Source organism: Paramormyrops kingsleyae, chromosome 11, assembly GCF_048594095.1.
Source record: "Paramormyrops kingsleyae isolate MSU_618 chromosome 11, PKINGS_0.4, whole genome shotgun sequence".
NCBI lineage: Eukaryota > Metazoa > Chordata > Actinopteri > Osteoglossiformes > Mormyridae > Paramormyrops > Paramormyrops kingsleyae.
The window spans coordinates 13674068-13693798 of NC_132807.1; the positions used below are offsets into that span (position 1 = coordinate 13674068).

General features: G+C 45.3%; 1 protein-coding gene across 3 annotated transcripts in view; it reads right to left on the minus strand.

Moving 5' to 3' along the window:
• LOC111840324 (myotubularin-related protein 13-like) overlaps window positions 1–19731 on the minus strand; it is a 125888-nt gene that overhangs the window by 62109 nt on the left and 44048 nt on the right. For all 3 annotated transcript variants that reach the window (XM_072718082.1, XM_072718081.1, XM_072718080.1), the window contains exon 3: window positions 3735–3872. In XM_072718082.1, the coding sequence (XP_072574183.1) occupies window positions 3735–3872 (138 nt within the window). The remainder of the gene's footprint in view (window positions 1–3734; window positions 3873–19731) is intronic.

Below are 19731 nucleotides of genomic sequence, written 5' to 3' on the forward strand. Positions count from 1 at the left end.
AGATTGGTGAGGCCATGGAGAACGATTCCCGGATGGCTTCGAGGAGATTCTGGTCCACCATCCGGCGGCTCTGGGCATGAAAGCGGTGTAGCATCAACACCCCGAGGCCCCGGCAGTGGATGAGATCTGCCCAGAGTTCCTCAAGGCTCTGAATGTTGCAGGGCTGTCCTGGTTGACATGCATCTGCAGCATTGCGTGGACATCGGGGGCAGTGCCTCTGGACTGGTAGACCGGGGTGGTGGTCCCCCTCTTCAAGAAGGGGGACTGGAGGGTGTGTTCCAACTATAAGGGATCACATTTCTCAGCCTTCCTGGTAAGGTCTATTCGGGGGGTTCTGGAGAGGAGGGTCTGCTGGATTGTCGAACCTCGGATTCAGGAGGAGCAGTGTGTTTTTCACCCTGGCCATGGAACAGTGGACCAGCTCTATACTCTCGGCAGGGTCCTGGAGGGTGCGTGGGAGTTTGCCCAACCAGTCTATATGTGCTTTGTGGATTTGGAGAAGTCATTCGACCGCATCCCTCGGGGAGTCATGTGGGGAGTGCTCCGGGAGTGTGGGGTGCCAGGTTTCCTTATAAGGCCTGCACAATCCCTGTATGACCGGTGTCAGAACTTGGTCTGCATTGTCGGCAGTAAGTCGGACTCGTTTCCGGTGAGGGTTGGACTCTGCCAGGGCTGCCCTTTGTCACTGATTCTGTTCATAACTTTTATGGATAGAATTTCTAGGTGCAGCCAGGGCGTTGAGGGTGTCCGGTTTGGTGACCTGAGGATTAGGTCTCTGCTTTTTGCAGATGATGTGGTTCAGTTGGCTTCATCGGACCGTGACCTTTGGCTCTCACTGGAGCAGTTCGCAGCTGAGTGTGAAGCGGCTGGGATGAAAATCAGCATCTCCAAATCCGAGACCATGGTCCTCAGCTGGAAAATTGTGGAATGCTCTCTCCAGGTCGGGGAGGGAGTCTTTCCCCAAGTGGAGGAGTTTAAGTATCTCGGGGCCTTATTCATGAGTGAGGGAAGGATGAAGCGGGAGATTAACAGGCGGATCGGTGCAGCGTCAGCAGTGATGGGGGCGCTGCATCGGTCCATGGTGAAGAAGGAGCTGAGCCAAAAGGCAAAGGTCTCGATTTACCAGTCGATCTATGTTCCTACCCTCACCTATGGTCATGAGCTGTGGGTAGTGACCGAAAGAACGAGATCGCGAGTACAAGCGGCCGAAATGGGTTTCCTGCGCAGGGTGGCTGGGCTTTCCCTTAGAGATAGGGTGAGGAGCTTGGTCATTCGGGAGGGACTCAAAGTAGAGCCGCTGCTCCTCCACATCGAGAGGAGCCAGATGAGGTGGCTCGGGCACCTGGTCAGGATGCCTCCTGGATGCCTCCCTGGTGAAGCGTTTCGGGCATGTCCCACTGGGAGGAGGCCCCGAGGAAGACCCAGGACACGCTGGAGAGACTATGCCTCTCGGCTGGCCTGGGAATACCTTGGGATTCCCCTGGAGGAGCTGGGGAGAGGGAAGTCTGTGTTTCCCTGCTTAGACTGCTGCCCCCGCGACCCGACCCGGAAAAGTGATAGGAGATGGATAGATGGATGAACCTTCCACTGCCATCCTACATTTCAGAAATACACGTCCTGGCACTCCAATTTGTACATTTACCTGCAGCACAAGAAAGTGAGAGCACACAATCCGGAAGTATAAGTATCTTTATTTTACCCCTAAAAATTGATCAATGACTTGGATTGCCATCTTAGTCATCTATTCATCACAATGCACTGATGCATTTGTACACCGCTAACTGTCACAGACACACAGATATGAGGGTAATTCCCCGGATGAATCATCCAGCTTTTTTGTTAGTTAATGTTACTATCAGTCATGCAGGGTGTGTCCCTGCCCTGTGCCCTATGTCACCTGGGTTCGGCTCCAGGCCCCTGTGACCCTGACCATGATAAGCAATTAGAAGGTGGATGGATGGATGTCAGCTGATATTTAATTATTGCACTTTTCATCTGACGTTAATGACATCAGCCATAAATGGTCTTGCAGAATGAATGCGACACATCAGAGTCATTTAACACCAGAATAAAAAGCACTTGATTCAGTCCGAATGCATCCATGACGCAGTGCAGTCCAGGATATTAGTAAGAGGCTAAGAGGGGAGGTTAACTAATTATCGCTGCACTAATTCTGACTGATGGATATCATTTAAAATGCAGCTATATAAACAGTACTTGTGTAGACTGCAAGCTTGTGTTTAGCTGCCCACAATGTGAAAACATTCTATTCGCTGTTCGAACATCAATGAGCCTCTACTTTTTAGTGGAACCATAACCAGAACCGCTGCCACACAACATCACTCAGACAGGAAATCAATAAAACACTCTGTCATCTACACTGTGAGGGGGAACAAAACCAACAAGGGATTTCATAATAATAGGTGGCAGCCACTGTTAAGTAATTCAAAGCAATAGCCATAGTATTAGTGTATTTAGTGACCATTTGTCATCGTTAACAAGGGGCTTTCTCTGCTGGCCCCTTAGGGGTAAGAGAACAGTCTATAAATAACGGGAAATTCAAGTCTATGCACTTAAGTTGATAAATTGATGATTTTTTTCCTGGGTTAAGATCTGCAAAGCACTGAAGCAAACATTTACAGGTAACAGAGTCTACTTTGGGCACTGCAGAACAGGTTTAAAACGAAGACAGCAGCCAGATTCATACTCATACCATCAATAACGTTTAAGACACAAAGACAACGGAAGTCAAGAATATAAAATATTCTAGAGCACAAAGAAATACTCTTATTTTCAGCCAGTGACTTATAAATATCCATTGCCATGTAAATCACTTGAGTGGAGCTTTTTTAGGAAGTAGTGTGGCATCTAACGTCATCTAAGAATAGTCCTCTATGGCTGTAAAAAAAAAATCAAAAAAACAACACAAAACAAAAAAAGATCAACTAATATAACTAAGCTTCGAGGATAAAAATCTCATGTATTCATTGTCAGACCTGTTCATGTCAGCTGTGGGGCTCACTGGCCGCATCATCTTCCTAAAAAAATAAGCTCTTCACTGAAGTGTGTGCAGTTCTTAATCTTAAAGAAATGGCTGTAAATGGCAAGCTAATACAAAGACTAATTTTTAAAAACTCTACTACTCTACTATTTCTGGTTTTCTATTAGCATAACCTGTAAAAAAGCTTCATGATTGAGGTCTCAGACTTTAGCACAAACTCAATTTTTAGGCACGTCGTCTTTAATTTTATGGATAATCTAAATTAAATTTTCTTTCCATTATCCAGTGGTCCAAGGACCCATCCTAGGAAAAAATGGTTGTTGAAAGGTGGGATACACCCTAGATACACCCAGTCCACCACTGGGAATTTAAATGCTTTTGGCAAATGTAAATTTGGTGATGAGTCATTAGAATTAGGTTCCAAGAAAATGAACTAAGTAAACAAAAAAGAAATGCTCAAAAAAGTGAATGGAAAACTATGCAGAATACTTCTCAAAACGCCCAACTGTTTTTCATCACTCTTTTGATGGAGTACATGTTCCCCACTAGCTTTTTCCAGACTGAGTAACTGAAGAGATTGATAGGTTTCCCAATGGGGGGAAAGAGTTATTTAGCTATTTTTTTCATTTAAGTATGACCCCAGAAGTCTCCTTTGACATAACAAACCTATTGGATATGATATGCAGTGATGGAATGATGGAAGGCGAATGGTGCTGGTCCATGGGTCTCTCACCTGCAGGTTGATCTCTGCTTCAAAGAAGGTCAGGCAGGAACAGTAGTGTCTGTTGGAGTCAATGTCAGTCAGTACCACAGTGAAGAATGTGGGCTGCTTCCGCTTGCAAGACAAGCTCCATCCTCCAGGCTGACAGAACTGAAACAAGCAAAACCATTGATTTAGCAGAGCTTGAACACCCACTGAGAACCAGGCTGCTTACACTCTCTCCATACTATAAATATGTTCTTCGGTTCTTAAATAATGTTCACACCTGCTGCATGGGTTTCCAAAAGTAAAGTTATTGCTCAATAAATAATGGTATGACATTGCACATATGAATGTTGTTCTTTGTAGAACACATGAGGCTCTCTACCGTCAAGCTCAATACAGCACAAAGTGCAACATTAGCATCTCAGGTTTTCGGTAGACACCCGCAGAACATTCTGGACAATACATGACAAAAATTCAACAAATGCATTCAAAACTGTGCCATTCACATAAATGTCATGAACTACACATGGCTGTATCTGGTATAGAAATGGTGACTAAGGCATACTGCATAATGCGCAACAGCTTGAAAATTCAGACTGAGACCATCCTCTCTCATCCATCCTTCCATCCATCCATCCGTACATCATCTGCCATTTACCTGGGAACGAGTCGTGGGGACAGCAGGCTAAGCAGGGATGCCCTGACCTCTCTCTTACCAGCCTCCTCCAGCTCCACTGAGCGAATACCAAGATATTCCCAGGCCAGCTGAGAGATATAATTTCTCCAGCATGTCCTGGGTCTGCCCCGGGGTTTCCTCCTGGTTGGACATGTCTGAAACACCTCCCCAGGAATGCGTCCAGAAGGCATCCTAGATAGATGCCTGAAACACCTCAACTGGCTTCTTTTCATGTGGAGAAGCAGGGGCTCTACTTTGAGCTTCACCCGAATGTCCAAGCTCCTCACTCTCTCTCTAATGCTGAGCCCAGACACCTTGCGGAGGAAATTCATTTCTGCTGCTTGTATCTGCAATCTCATTGTGTCACTCACTACCTGAAGCTCGAGACCATAAGTGTGGGTAGAAATGTAGATTGACCAGTAAGTCAATAGCTTTGCCTTCCGGCTTAGCTCTCTCTTTACCTTGACAGAACAGAGCAGCATCTGCATTATTGCTGACGCTGCACCGATCCACCTTCAATCTCCCACTCCCTTCTTCCCACACTTACAGTATGAGCAAGACCCCAACATATTTAAGCTCCTCAGCTTAAGGCAGTAACTCATCCCCCACCAGGAGAGGGCAATCCACCCTTTTCCGGTCTAGAATCATGACTTCAGACTTGGAGATGGTGATCTGCAAACCCTCTACATCCCTTGGCTATACTTGGAAATTCATAAAATAAAACAAAATCGGTGATAAAGGACAGCCCTGGCTGAGTTCAACACCCACTGTGAGCCAGTCTGACTGCTGGCAATGCAAACCTAACTCTTGCTCCAGGCAAACTCCCATGAACCCTCCAATATCCTTCTGAGGCTGATGAGCTGGTGCACCATTCCACAACCAGGACGGAATTTGATTTGAGGCTCGACAAAACAGAAGGACCCTGCCCTCTAGTCCCCCACAAGTACCTTCCCAGGGAGGCTGAGAAGTGTGATCCCCTGAAGTTGGAATACATCCTCCAGTCCCCTTTCTTAAAGACTGATACCACCCCAGTCTGCCAATCCAAAGGTACTGTCCTCAAACTCAGCTAAGACAGCCCAACAACACCAAGAACTTTCAAGAATCTCATCCACTCCAGAGCCTTACCACCAAAGAGTTTTTGACTACTTCAGTGACCGCAGCCCTAGAGATGGCCATGTCCTCCTCAAAGGCTTCCTTCAAGAAAGGTGTATGTGGTGGGGTCTGGTTGGCTGCCCCGGGCTCTGTGGTGCCCGGTGGTGCCGCTGCTCTGGGCCCCGGACTGGATGGGCCTGGGCCCTCCCGCCCTGGGTGGATTTCGGGGAACGGGGGTGCTTATGGGGGTCAGCGGGGGAGCTGGCTCCAGAGGGGGGGTACTTTGCCCCCCCCGATCCTTTCCTCCCCATCCCTAAATGCTTCCCTCCTCCCGCTCCGTCACCCCAACACACATATAGGGCTTTGAGGTGCAGGTGCGTCGCTGGGATGCAGGGGAGGTATTCCTCCTCTGTCCCCCCGTGGCCACCTGTGTCTCAATCACACATCACAACTTAGACACTCTCATTACTTACTCTCTCATGACACATACATTTAGGGCCTTGGGGGTGGGCACAAGGAATGGCGTCCAGAGGGCGGTCTGTTCATTCAGCCTTACCTCTGGTGCCAGTGCCCACTTCTCAATTTTAAGTTGCATATAGACATTGAGGGTTCTGGGGAGGGGCCGAGCTGACACCAGCTGCTGATTGGCAGAGGGTGGTTAGCACCATGCCCTTCCCCTGTTTTAAAGCACTTTAGAACAACACGCACCAACACCACATATGAGCGGGCGGAGGGAAGCATGGGGTCTTTTCACGCCCCCGTTCTCTGTTCACCATCTGGGGCCGGGGGCTGGGAGGAGCTGGCCGTCCGGTCGGGGTCTGGGCTGGTGGGCTTCTCGGCTGCTGTGGGGTCCGGGGTGGTCTTCTTGTCCCCATGCCAGAGGAAAAAAGGGATCCATCTCCGAGGTCTGGTGGAGGATTGCCCCTCTGGGGGCGGTGGTGCCTAGATCTCGGAGTATAGAGTATATATGGGGAGTGTGAGTGTGTGTACGGCGTTCATTTCTGTGTCTTCATGTTGGGCGAATGGGTGAATATTTGTTTATGTGTGCATGAGGGTGGGAACGTATGCTTGTGTATGTGTGTGCCTGTCTGTCTATACGTATGTGTCAGGTTGGGTCTTAGACTCCACCTGAAATAACATCTCAGGCTCTATTACCCCCCGCCACACTCCCTGCTGGTGGATGAGGCCCCCGGCCGCCGATGCGTTGGTGGTTCTCGATGTCTGGGGCTGGATGCTCTGGTGTGTGCTGGCTCACTCTCGGCGGTTGCCTGCCGGGGCCTGGCCCTTCCGGCTCTGTCGGGGCCCTGGCTGGGGGGTGGGGGGGCCCTTGGATCTCTGGGCCCGGGGTCCGGTCTGCCCTGGTGTGGCCGGCCGCCGGCGGGGCCTGCGTGCTCGTCGCCACGGCCCCCTGGGGCTCCTGTGATGTGGCTGCCGGATGGCCCCCCTCCGGAGCGCTCCTCTGCCCTTTTCTCGGTGGGGGCTGCAATTGTCCCTGCGTTGGTCCTCCTGGGGTTCCCGTGCCCTGGGGGGCCTCTGGATATCTGGGGCCCGGGTCTCCCCCGGGTCGACTTCATGTCCTGGGTGGGCGGGGCTGTGGCTCCCCACACACACTACTAGACAATTACTTGGAGAAACCTTAGGAACACCAGCGCGCTGACACACAGGTGTGCACACAGGTGCTCACGGACACGTGCTCACGGACACACACTGTCTTGATCGGCTGTTGTTTCTGGGCATGGGTTGTAAGGCTGGTTGTGTGTGCTGTTCAACAACATTTAACGTTTGATGGTCGTTGTGATTAGTACAGATGTTGTATGTTGTCTTTCTCTTTTCAACAGACATGGAAGCAGATTATCTGTTTTGTTTTTTTCTTGGTTTTTTTTTTTTTTTTTTTTCTTTTGTTTTTTTTTTTTTTCTGTTTTCTTTCCATTCCTCTCTCTCCCTCTCTCTCTCTTCCCTCCTTCTCCTTTGTCCCCCCCCTCCCTCTCCTTCTTTTGAGGAAGTAAATAAAAATATAAAATAAAATAAAAAATAAATAAATAAATAATAATTAAAAAAAATAATAATAATAAAAATAAATAATAAATAAATAAATAGATAGATACAGTCCCCCGCAGAGGGGGGGTGGAGGAGGGAATATAAAAAAAAGAAAAAAAAAAAAAAAAAAAAAGAAAGGTGTATCAGTGGGATTCAGGTCTTCGAAATACTCCTTCCATTGCCTGACTATATCCCCAGTTAAGGTCAACTGTTCTCCATCCCTGCTGCAAACAGCATGGTTAAAGCCATGTTCCCCCTCCTGAGTCTCCTGATGGTTTACCAGAATCTTTTCGAGGCTGACCGAAAGTCTTTCTCCATCGCCTCACCCAACACCTCCCACCCCTCTGTTTTTGCTTCAGCAACTGCCAAAGCCGTTTGCTGCTTAGCCTGCCGGTTCAGGAGGCCCACCAGACAAATAAGCTCAGAAGGGTCCTTCTTTAGTCATCCAGCTCCTTTTACCATTGATGTCCACCACTGGGGTTGGGGGTTGGCTACCACGACCAAAAACCTTATGGTCACAGCTCCACACAGCCACTTCTGCAATTTACTAGGGTAAACTCCAACATACTGGCACCAAAATGAGGAGGGGGGGGGGCGTTATAAGTAGACTCACACTTGCCCGGCTCCTCTCACCAATGGCAACTACAGAGTGGAATAAAGTCCAGCCCCTCTTCAGGAGTTTGGTTCCAGAGCCCGAGCTGTGCATTACAGTAGGTATAGCACAGTCATATGTAGTCGGTATCCCTCTACCTCCCGTACTAACTCAGGCTTCTTGGCCATAAGAATGGTTACATTCCATGTACTTATAGCCATATTTGCTTGACTCTGCCTTTGATTGCCACCTAATCTACATTGCACCGAACCCCCGCCCCCCCCCGCAGATTGTGGGCCTTTGGAAGATGGTCCCATGTCACCCTGTAGGGCTATGCCTGGCTGGGCCCTATTGGTAGAGGTCTGGCTAACAGGCACTTGCACACAAGCTCTACCCGCTAAGCCTGGCTCCAGGGTGGGACCCCAGTCTCCCCAGTCTGGGCAGGGTCACACCTTGCTGAATTTTATCAATCATGGGAGTTTTCTGAATCACACTTTACCTGGCCACTCATCTAGGATCAATTTCCTTTGGGAGACCCTACCAGGGGCAACTGCCCCCAACAACATAGCTCCTACGATAACAGAGGCATAAAAACCTCTCAACCACAATAAGGTTACTGGATTCATGGCTCTGTCATCTGAGGCTGAATATTCCAAGGTTTTACTCTCAATATCAGCAATCTCTTTATCTTCATCACTTTGGAACTATATCACTACTGCAAAATGCAGATCATCATCCCACTGGGTGATGTTTCTGCTCTCAAACAGCTCATTTCTTCCGCACAGAAATAATAAAATGACAATGCAGCTTAAAATGCCTCAAAATAATCAAGTACATTCACTCACACCAGCCATAAGTGCCTATTCAGTTGCATATACAGTACTGTGCAAAAGTCTTAGGAAATCAAAGGAAATGTTTAAAGCTATATATCTGAGTAATAACAAAACAAAATACAAACATGCTTTATTTGCACAAGTACAGGTACATTGGAATGCTTCTTGCCCTCCATAGCTTGGGGGTCACAGGGCAGGATCAGCTAACCTGCAGCGCCCCTAAAGCTGGGGGTTAAGGGCCTTGCTCAAGGGCCCATGGGCATGTGACTGTTCTGCCAAGGCCAGGGCTCAAACCGGCGATCTTCTGACCACAGTCATGGAGACTTGATGAAAAACACAAACAAGAAAATTCAGAGCAACACAATAAAACTAAATGGAATTTCTTCTGTTCTCCAAAAACTTACTGATATCTTGTTTGATGGCTAGATGAACACTGCTTCAGTTCCGAAACCTCTCCTCAGGGGCACCTCAGCCATTCCATGTATTTGATCAATTTCACCAACAGCAATTAATAAATTAATTAGTTTACAAAGTCAATGAGATACTGATTAGCCATACCAGGTGCGGTACTGTTTGGGTAAAAAATACATGGGTGTATTGGATGGTTGCTGAAAATACTGTAGTACCTTTAAGAGAGGTACTGGTTTTCAAATGGCTATGCTGACAGATTTTGACACACATCATAGGTTTACACTAACATGTATCATTTGAACATCATTTTCTTAGACTGCTTAAAGCTTATGCACAGTACTGTACACTGCAGTTTCTGACCCCCAAATAAAATAGCAGACAAAAAAAATTCACACAGGGCAACATGGTGTCCCTCAACAACAATAGAACCAAATTTTGCACACATCAATGTTTCAGTCACGTGTCAATGTCACCTAAACTGTTCTAATTTTACCCCATTATGTTTTTTGTATACACAAGTTTTATTTAAAGAATGTCTGCTCCTCTTTTTCCGAAAACAAATACCATGGTAACCTCCGCAGGACACGCACTCGGACACGCACCAGGACACGCATCAGGACACGCACCAGGACACGCACCAGGACTCGCACCAGGACACACACCAGGACACACACCAGGACACTGGGGGACGGAATCATACCCCATGAAGAGTATATCTGTAAAAGGACAGAGAGCCTCACCGATGAGAGCTCAGGTCTGTACAGAAGCGCTGGTAACAGGCAGGACGCCGTGGGGGAGGTGGTTTCAGAGCAGCCCAGACCCCCAAAAGACCAAGACGGGGGAACATGAACAGGACCAGGCATCCTCCATAAGGCACAACACACAGCAGGAAGTCTGGAAAACCCAGGAAACGCTGGGGGGTGAGCGGCTTAGAAAAGCTGAAAGCGAGGTGGAATGTGTCTGAAAATATGCCAGGAATGTGATATATCACAGCTGGAAAAGAGATGAATGCCTTCCGGTGGCGTACCTGGGATGCTGAGAAAACAGAGGGCCTAGTGGGACAACCAAACAAGCAGATCTCTCGCTTTAGCAAAATAAATGCAGGATGTCATTTTAAAAGTCCAGTCCAGTGCAGTGGAGGAGGAATCCAGCAAACAGGAGCAGACACTGAAGTTAATTTACGACATATATTCACCTACAACATAAACGTGTGGGAATCATTGCATTATAACTGCAACAGCATGTTCAATCAAAGTACAGAACTTATGCAATATCATTTTTAATACTGTGAAGCCATCCTGTACCAAGACAGCTTGGCCAGTGGGCAGTGTGAGTGACGTGACCTGCCATCACCTGGCACTGGTTTAGACTTCCTCCAGTATCACAGTTAGCAATGTCTAACTGCGGTTACTTGATATCATTCTGTGTAACACTGCAAGAAACACCTATGCAACATATGGTGCTGGTTTAAATGCTAATATATTTGATCCTTATATCAAACAAGGAGAAAGATTAACAGTGCACGTCTTCTTCAAACTTTAAAGCATTTTTTTAAAAATGCGTACGAGACTGTCAAGGCACCACTGCTGAGTCTTTGAAATCCCGTCACATTATTCAAATGGAAACATTCAGTATGGCCAGTTAAACATATGGCACAGATTTATCAGCCAAAGATCACCATTATCGTAAATTATCAAAAACCTTTTTTTCTTGCTGTGCTGGACAGCTCATTATTTAACAGCAGGTTTATCCAACACATTGCGCCACAGTGTCTATGAGTCAGACAGATGTCCCCATTATGCTTCCCTTGGAGCATTCGAGCTGGGCTGCTATGTACTAACACAACTGCGCCGTGTAGCCAAAACAAAAATGCATTCTTGAGAATCAGTAAACCCCTAAATCCAGGAATAATGATTCTAATTCTACCTACTAAAACTCATCTCAGATAAAATTTATGTTTAAGAGCTTCATTCACATACATTAAATCCTAATAAAGGAACAAAAATCACACTGGTTTTTTTAAAAAAACAAACTTTTTTTCTAAAGGTGACATTTGTACCACTTTCAAACCACTTTTCACAGACTTCTTCAGAGAGCGAGGAACACCAAAATACAACTTTAAGAATGAGTCAACAACAGGTGCACAGATACCGCTCTCTCTCTCTCTCTCTCTCTCTCTCTCTCTCTCTCTCTCATACACACACACACACACACACGCATACATTAGGGGCATGTCTACTGGGACATTGGCCTAAAGTCAGAATGTGGTCCAGATGCTAATGGCATTGCAGCTTTTACCGTTCGGTGGTTTGACCGGACTGGAATCGGTGTGAGGAGAGGAGAGGACCGGCCGTGAACGTCAGAGGAAGAAGCCCTCAGCACGAGTAGCTGGGGACACCACCTGAGAGGTGCCTGTGCAGGAGGTTACAGAGGTGCCTCTGGGATAGAAGTGTGTGCGGAGCACCCAAAGGGATCAGCAGCCAGTATCACTATCTGCAACTCTCTATTACATAGCCATTGTTTAACTTTTTTAAGCTTTGCTGACAAAATAATTCAGGTCAGGGACAGCGCTCAAGGATGCAACTCCAAGGGCCCTTCTAGGACGGACAACAAGTCTGTAACCGCTGGTCCGTAAATCCATTACCACTGGCTGGGAACCACAAACATCTCAAGATCCTGCATGGCAGGTATACTAACTACTGCAGCAATTGTTCTCATGTGTTCAACAGTGCGCTCTGTGGGTTGGGGTCGTGTGTCTGAGATAGGAAGGTTGCCGGTTTAAATCCCAAGACCAGCAGTGATTTCACTGTTGGACCCATGAGCAAAACCTGGGTGACCCTACTTTCTCAATGCTATGTTGCTCTGGATTAAAGCATCCAAATAAATACAATTATCATTAAGATATCCATTATCCATCATAGTAGATTTAATTTTGCAAGAATGGAAATTGAATTACAGGAGACTCCAGGTTTAATGCAAAAAAATAAACATCACCAAAAGAGAACAGACAGAAAATCAGCTCAGAATGAAAATAACATTATTCATACTCGTGTTATTCTATATAAATCCTTTAAGCCCATTTAGCTCAGCATTAAAACATTTTTAAAAGCAACAAATGGAATCCCAGGAAATGTGATGTTTAACTAAAAGACAGTATATTTGCACAGGGTACCTGCTGATATTTTCAATGCCACAGGTAAATAAAACGAACACTCCGGCAACTGCACGATTGCTGTGTGTCACCACATGCACCACGCTAAGGTTTCCATACTCACTGTTTTGATATTTCCAGTGCAATTTTATTTTTTCAGTTCTGCCCAGTTATCTTCTGATATTCTCTTTTGTCTCTTTTTTCACCCACAGCATTCCAGGAACAAACATGATCAAATATTATTAGCGGCGTATAATATGAAATAACAGAGGGAGAGATAAGCAGAAGGAATAATGTTTTCATAAGGTTTCAGTGACCGGAATCAGAGTACATTACCAATAGAACAAACATCACTGTTGTTAACAACACTGTACGCAGCATAGCAGTACTGTAAAAGAAGAAAAAAGGCCAGGTAGTAAGTGTTTCAGCTTTACTTTATTTACTTTTTAATTTCTAACATTTCCACCTCCACGTTTTAGCTCCCTCCCAGCTCCCAGCCAATCAGGAACACTGAATACCTGGTACAGGTGCACTGGGAGCTAAGAGGAACCAAAAACGTGTACTGTCCGGGGTTCCCCGAGGACTGGGTTTGGAAACACTGACCTACAGTCCATAGCTAAAAATGACTGACCTGTAATTTAAATGAAGGTTATTTGGGGAAATTACAGATGGAGCTGTATTGAGTCGATAATATCTACTGCCGACTGTGTAGCAGTGGGGAAAAGCAATGTTTGGCACAGAAAGGGATCACTTTGGATACAAGAGCCCAATAAAACACAAAGAGCGAACTACACGAGTATATTTTGACTTGTAATCCTCTTTTTTTTCTGGTGCTTGTATATGTTTGGCAGTGAAGTTGAGAGACCACCAGGGCTACCAAGTAGAAAAAAGTTCATTTAGAGCCCTACATAAGCCAGTGTCCAGCCAGAATGAAATGAAATCGCTGTAAGGTGGAATCCTTTACAACGGTGAATAACAGGGTGGCTTTAAAATGCAAACAAATTACAAGTTCAATCTAAACATTAGTCTGAACCAACCACAAACCAAACTAGGTCAGGTCTAGTTTGAGTCAATTGTGAAAAAATAAATAAAAAGCCTGATCTTAACACATGAACATCTCTGTGTCATATCTGGCAGGACATAACATTAAAGCCAAGGCACATGATGTGGAAAATGGAAGGAAAGCTAGAGCTGCATTAACTTACTAGTAGGTTTTCGAATCGGCAATAAACAAATTTCTCAGATTATTATCTTGTATAATTTTAATCTAATGGGGGTGGGGGGCAGTAATCACTCATCCATTGGAAATGAGTTGTAAAGCATGAAAATCTAATTCTGAACCCACATTCCTCGCTATTTACTAAATCTGTTTACAAGGCTACAGATACACACAAAGAAGGGCAGCAGTGTGTGAGGCCGAGGCTGAGCTTTGACACAGGCTTTCGGCAAAACAACACGGTAGCAGATGTGCTGCGGCTGCATGTGTTGGTGCCGCTCAGGAAGAGGGGAACGACTTGTCATTGTGTTTGGGGTTACTGAACTGGTTCCCTTCCATGTCACCGGCAGGTCTCCTGGACAAGACTGGAAGCTTATCTGGACCAAAGGCAGTCGCACGACGCTGCTGAAGGCCAGGCCTGCGGGGATGGCTATTTCTGTCCCGCAGCTGAAAGCCAAAAAGCACATCTTTAGGAAGCCTTGGGAAGAGGACAAAAGCGCTACTCTATTCATAGGCTGGTGACCGGGGACTGCCGGGGCAGGCAGAGCAAGCGGAGGAACTCGCACTTCCTGAAAACATCTTCAGAATTGACACAAAGTGCTGAGAGACACTACAGGGACTCCTATAGCATTCCGAGTCTCAATACGGCAAAGGCACGACCTCGACACCCTCCCAGGCTCGCCTGGGACCTTAAACATCCACGCAGGATCCCGCATCATCGGAGCGAAGCACATGCACATCGGTTCACCAACATACTACATAGCTCATGTTACTCGGGTTGCTTTACTGTCATGCAATTCAGCACATGTGGTATGTTTTAGGGAAGGGTATTTTTAGCAAGCCATGTGGGAGAGCGCATATACAACAGATAGTCAAAGGGGTGACTAATAGACAATGTTAATATTGAAACTAGGACTCTGGTCAAAATTCCAGGCCCAAAATTCAGAAGTGATGAAAAAAGAAAAACATGCTGGATTTCATTTTAATTCCATCATGTAAAATAATGTGTCAATTACACATAGTTACACATAACCCAGCACGCAGCTGTAGTGTTCTGCCAAGTCGTGTATTTAAAGTGTCCCTCGGGGATTATTTTAGACTCGGGACAAATAGTTGTGTTATTGAAACAGAAACAACAGTGCAAATTTAAAACATACAACCAGATTCACGGCTTTCATCTAAACCTTAAAAACTTCAATATGTGATATGTGGAAGTAAAAGCAGCCCTTTTGAATAAATTTACTGTCAGTGCTATGTTTGATAACTAGGAGGAATGTGACACAGTTTGGAAATTACATCATATGTAATAGAAAATCATTCGGAATGTTTCATTCCCATCTCGCTGGGTGACGTTAATATTCACTGCTTCACAATCCCAGCTAACATCTAACACCTTTGGGCTTCAATGATTTACATGAACATCACAAAAGCGCTGTATGACCAGCGGGGTGAAGTCCCAGGTGAGCCAAAACTGCTCTTGCATTGATGGGTACATCTGAACTGAACGGCCAAAACACGTCCAGAGGAGCAGGAGAGTGCAGTCACTGTTAATTTGGTTTCAGTCTTGAATAATTGTTTGTCGAAGAACTAGTAATACACAGCAATATTATCAAAACAGAGATTATCTGTGGGTAGGGCTGAGCAATTAATCGAATTTTAATTTCAATTACGATTATGATCATCAAAACAAAATAATCAAGATAAAACGATTATTGTTCTGCAATTCGTTTCGCGATGATGCTCCCATTTTGTCGTGTTATAAACCCAGCCCATCCCTTTCCAGTTCTTTTAATTTGTTCCTCGGTTGAATTATATTTAGACTTCAAGGAAATCCAAGGATAAAAAGACACGTTTTTTTGTTAAGTTCAATAAATGCATATTTCCAAAGTCAATGAGTAGTCATGTTAAATAATCGTGACTATGATTTTTGCTAAAATCGAGCAGCCCTACTTGTGGGTGTTCTGACAACGAAAAGCCAGTAGCTTTCATTGTGAAGGAAAGCATTAGATCATTAGTCGTGCCAGTAATTACTGAACCATTACGAGGCCAAAATGCATACGCCAAGGCACAAATTCCTGTGATTCCCAACCTCTTTCTTGGCAAGAGGTTTCATTAAGGTGCAGTTTCATCACTGCAGTTGTATTTTGGCATGGGAAACATGAAGTCTATTAAATACTACTTAAGAATGTGTTCAAAGCTTAAGAGGTATGCCAGGAGAGCCAAAACCTTTTTTACAGTCAGTCTTAATTTTACAAAGAAAATACTCTGACGAGCTACTGAATCACAGTAGAAGCTTTTATGGCTAGTTGGGGGGCGGGGGGTGAATTTCAGTATATACAGCATTATCCATTAAGCATCTTGTGATCAACCTGGAAACACGCCGCAATCAACTGATTGACGGGTTAGGCACCCCTGCAGTACACAATCTGCAACAACAAATCAGCCATCAGCTGTAACACACATAACCTCAAAAGGCACTAGGATATGCTAGAATACCTGTATTTGTTATCTTGCTGGTGTTTTCTTAAACCAGGAAGGAGCAAGGTGAGCCTGTGCACAATCATCCTCCGCGTGCACGTCCAAGCTCTCACCTCTGCTGATGGCACTAGTGACCCCTCAGGCAGGTGCTTCCTCTAAGCAGCAGTTCCATGTTCACCCCTGTCATTGGACTCCCCCCCCCCCCCGCCCCCCGCCCCCCATGCAGTTACAAACAAGCCTGTGCACTTTGGTTTATTTTCCCTACCTGCTTAAACAAAGGAGACCAAAAGAAACTCCAGGAACAGAATAATCATCCAAAAACTATGTTGACAGGAAATGTTGAAAGGCAAACAAAATTTGGTAAGTCACCCTGACCAAGCCCCACACGTTTTATGCGTTAATTAGCTGGCCAGAGACTTATAAGGAATTGTCACCCTCTGACGTTCTGCCCAGGAAAAACAAATAAACTTTGTTCCTGCCACACTGGTTTCAAAGCAATTTCCTGCACTCCAAAGACAATGGGCCTGCAGAAGGAAGACGTCCGTTTTCCGCCTGTTTTCCATTATGATATAACATCGAGTTGCTAGTGGCTGCTCTCGGTTGCCTTGCGTAGGTGGAGGAAGGTCATTCATCCGTTAACAAGACTGGAAGTGGTAAAAAAAATAAATAATTTAAGACCTGGCATCTAGTGAATACAGTGACCTCATTACAATTCTAGTGATCTTGTTGGCCATCATTATTTAACCTGTGTTGAGTGACACTCGATTAAAGAAACCTCAATTAATTATGCGCAAGCTGTAGTGTGGTATTCTCTAAAGTGACAGCTGACAGTACGCTTAAATCAGACCACAGGACACATGCACTGCCCCCAGGCCTAAATGTCCCCGAATCAAAGTGAGCTGGTTAAACAGGAACCCTCCTTTTCCAAGGGCCGTTCCGTCAGCGGAAGAACACCTGCTTTGGGCAGCATGCTGAGAAACAATGCCCGGGGCCACAAGGATCTGAATTCAACAATTCCGTCCATCACTGATAAGATAAGATAGATTTTTATTGATCCCAGGGAGAAATTCTTGACTTTTTTCAGACCAGTGAATGAGGAATCTGTCAGTGACCATTAAAAAAATGTAAAAATAAAATTATGACTGTTGAGTATACGTGCAATATTACAATCGCTGCTTTAATGTCAAAATGTGCAGTAGGGCATGATGATGGATGTGATTATTTCAAAGGTATGCTTGGTTTATAAGTACTGTACGTACATGTCCGCACTACAAAGCAGAGCAGCGCGATGACCTGCAAGCTGCCCGCCAGAAGTCGGCATCACTTGTTTTCCTCTTCTTATTGTTCACCGTCAGTCCGATGCGAGCTGCTTATCGGCTGCCCCTCTCGTATTGTTCTGGCACGCAGCCTCCATGAGTCAACTTCCCGTTGGCGATAGGAAACGGCGCGCTGCACCGGGACAATCAGGCTCCTCCCCCTGCCACGCTAAAGCTGTCATTTCTCATAACGCCTGATCAAAGAAACAGATGGAGTGCTATATGACAACTGCAGTCACAAACTTCATTAGTGATATTTAATTACTTTAGGCCAGTTAGAAAAAAAAATGACCCAGCAAGCAGGGCGCAGAAGTTCATTTTGGCAAAGACCAGCTGCAACCTTGCCTCATGTTATGCAATCCGTAGATGAGTTTACTCTCTATATAAAATGAAACTGCTTTATGTAAATTGCTGCCCATAAAGTTCTTTCCCTCTTTCCCATTATAATGCATGATACTGAGCAGAAAATGAAAATGACCAGAGCAGCAGCAAATGGATTGCAGACAAAACACATTTAGAGTTGGGAGGGATGGACAATGTCAAGCCTTTGGCAAACCTACTGGGATTTCTTTGTGAAATTCACAGCGAAATCAAAGCCTTTCCTGAAATCAACAGCCTGTCTTTTCAAGAAATATGTTACACATTCTTTCTACTAAATTGCAAAGCTCAGATATCGTATCTTTTAATAAAAAATGACATGCTGGTTTAGCTACCAGTGGTCACCAAATGCAGAATTCATGCTTATGGAGAGCTGGACAGAACTAATAGCAAATGTAGACATGAACCAAGTCACTGGAATAGTAGTAAGCATTGTTCCAGGTCCTGAGTTCCAGTTCCAGGTTGGACTTAAGTGTTGTGCTTTTAGGAACGGTTTCTGAAGATACCGAAACATTTCCATAAATTTGTAGAGTTACAATGTTGTAATGGAAAATTCCCATTTAATTATGGGGAATGTTACAATTCTTGTAAAGCAGGAAAAAAGGAACCTTTAAGAACCCTCCAGCAACCCTGGTTTTTCTTTCCCCTTTTGCCCCCCGTGGAACTTGAGAACATCTGACCCCCCCCCCCCCCCCCCCACCATCCTAATCATTTAAAACAGGTCACTCTATATGGTGCATGATTTTTTTCCCCAGTCCTTTGTTGTTTTTTATTCCCCGTAAACATAACAAAGAAACTTAATTTGACCCCATTCCAGAATGTTCTGCATACTTCTGTTGGCCATCTGGTTTGTGGGGGGTCATTAACATAGCATCTACCAAACGGGGGGCCTCTCACACGAACAGAAATAATAAGGACCACAACAAGAACAGTTCTCAGACTCAACACGAGGCATTAGCATGCAAAGCCGAAAATGAATGCGGGACATGCAGAATTCCCTGCAAAGCCGCAGCACAAACACACAACGAGAACTCAAAAGAACTTGGATAATTAGAGAAATATTCTCTATTCTGTCTTTTAAGGTGAACAAAGTTCTCAGAAAGTAGAATTTGTTTTTGTAAAACATTTTAGGAGAACAAGTGGATGCGTGGAAGTGTTGCAATGCACAACTTAAAGCATCACCCTGAGAAGATACCTCTCTTTGGTACGAAAATTACATTTCCAAGTTAAAATGGCACAGCACATTTCTGTAGGACAAAAATGGTGCAGACAATCGAATCACAGGCATCGTATGGAACCTTAAAGGCTAAAGGGAAGATCAGACCTAGCAGGACTGTGTGTATAAGCGTCAGTCTGCATTAGCGCTCACCAGCCAAGTCCATAAAAACTAGACAGGTGCAATGAACGCTGCACCATTTAGCTGTGAAACACTCGCATCCTATTAACTTTCATTACCTTACAGCTTTATAGCAACTTGCAATAATGAACAACTGGAGCTTTAACTTAACAGCCAGAAGTCTGTTAACCAGCATTCCACATTGTATCACTACAAAATGCCCCCAGGAGTCATTTTTGACCCCACTGAGGAATATTTGTTAATTGCTGGACGTGAAGGGGGGTCCAGTCATGTTTGTTCTGTATAGAAGAAAAATAGTCCCCTGGCATGAATTTCACCCGGAGGAAACGGCCGTCTGGATAAGCTTCCAGATGACCTCATCCTGGCTTGAACTCTCCTGACAGACAGGCTCAGGTCATACAGTGTTATTCATTTTGCCTGAGTGGCGACGGATGCAGTGGTTACTCATATGAGGATCAGGCTGACAAACATGACGCTCATCTCGGGG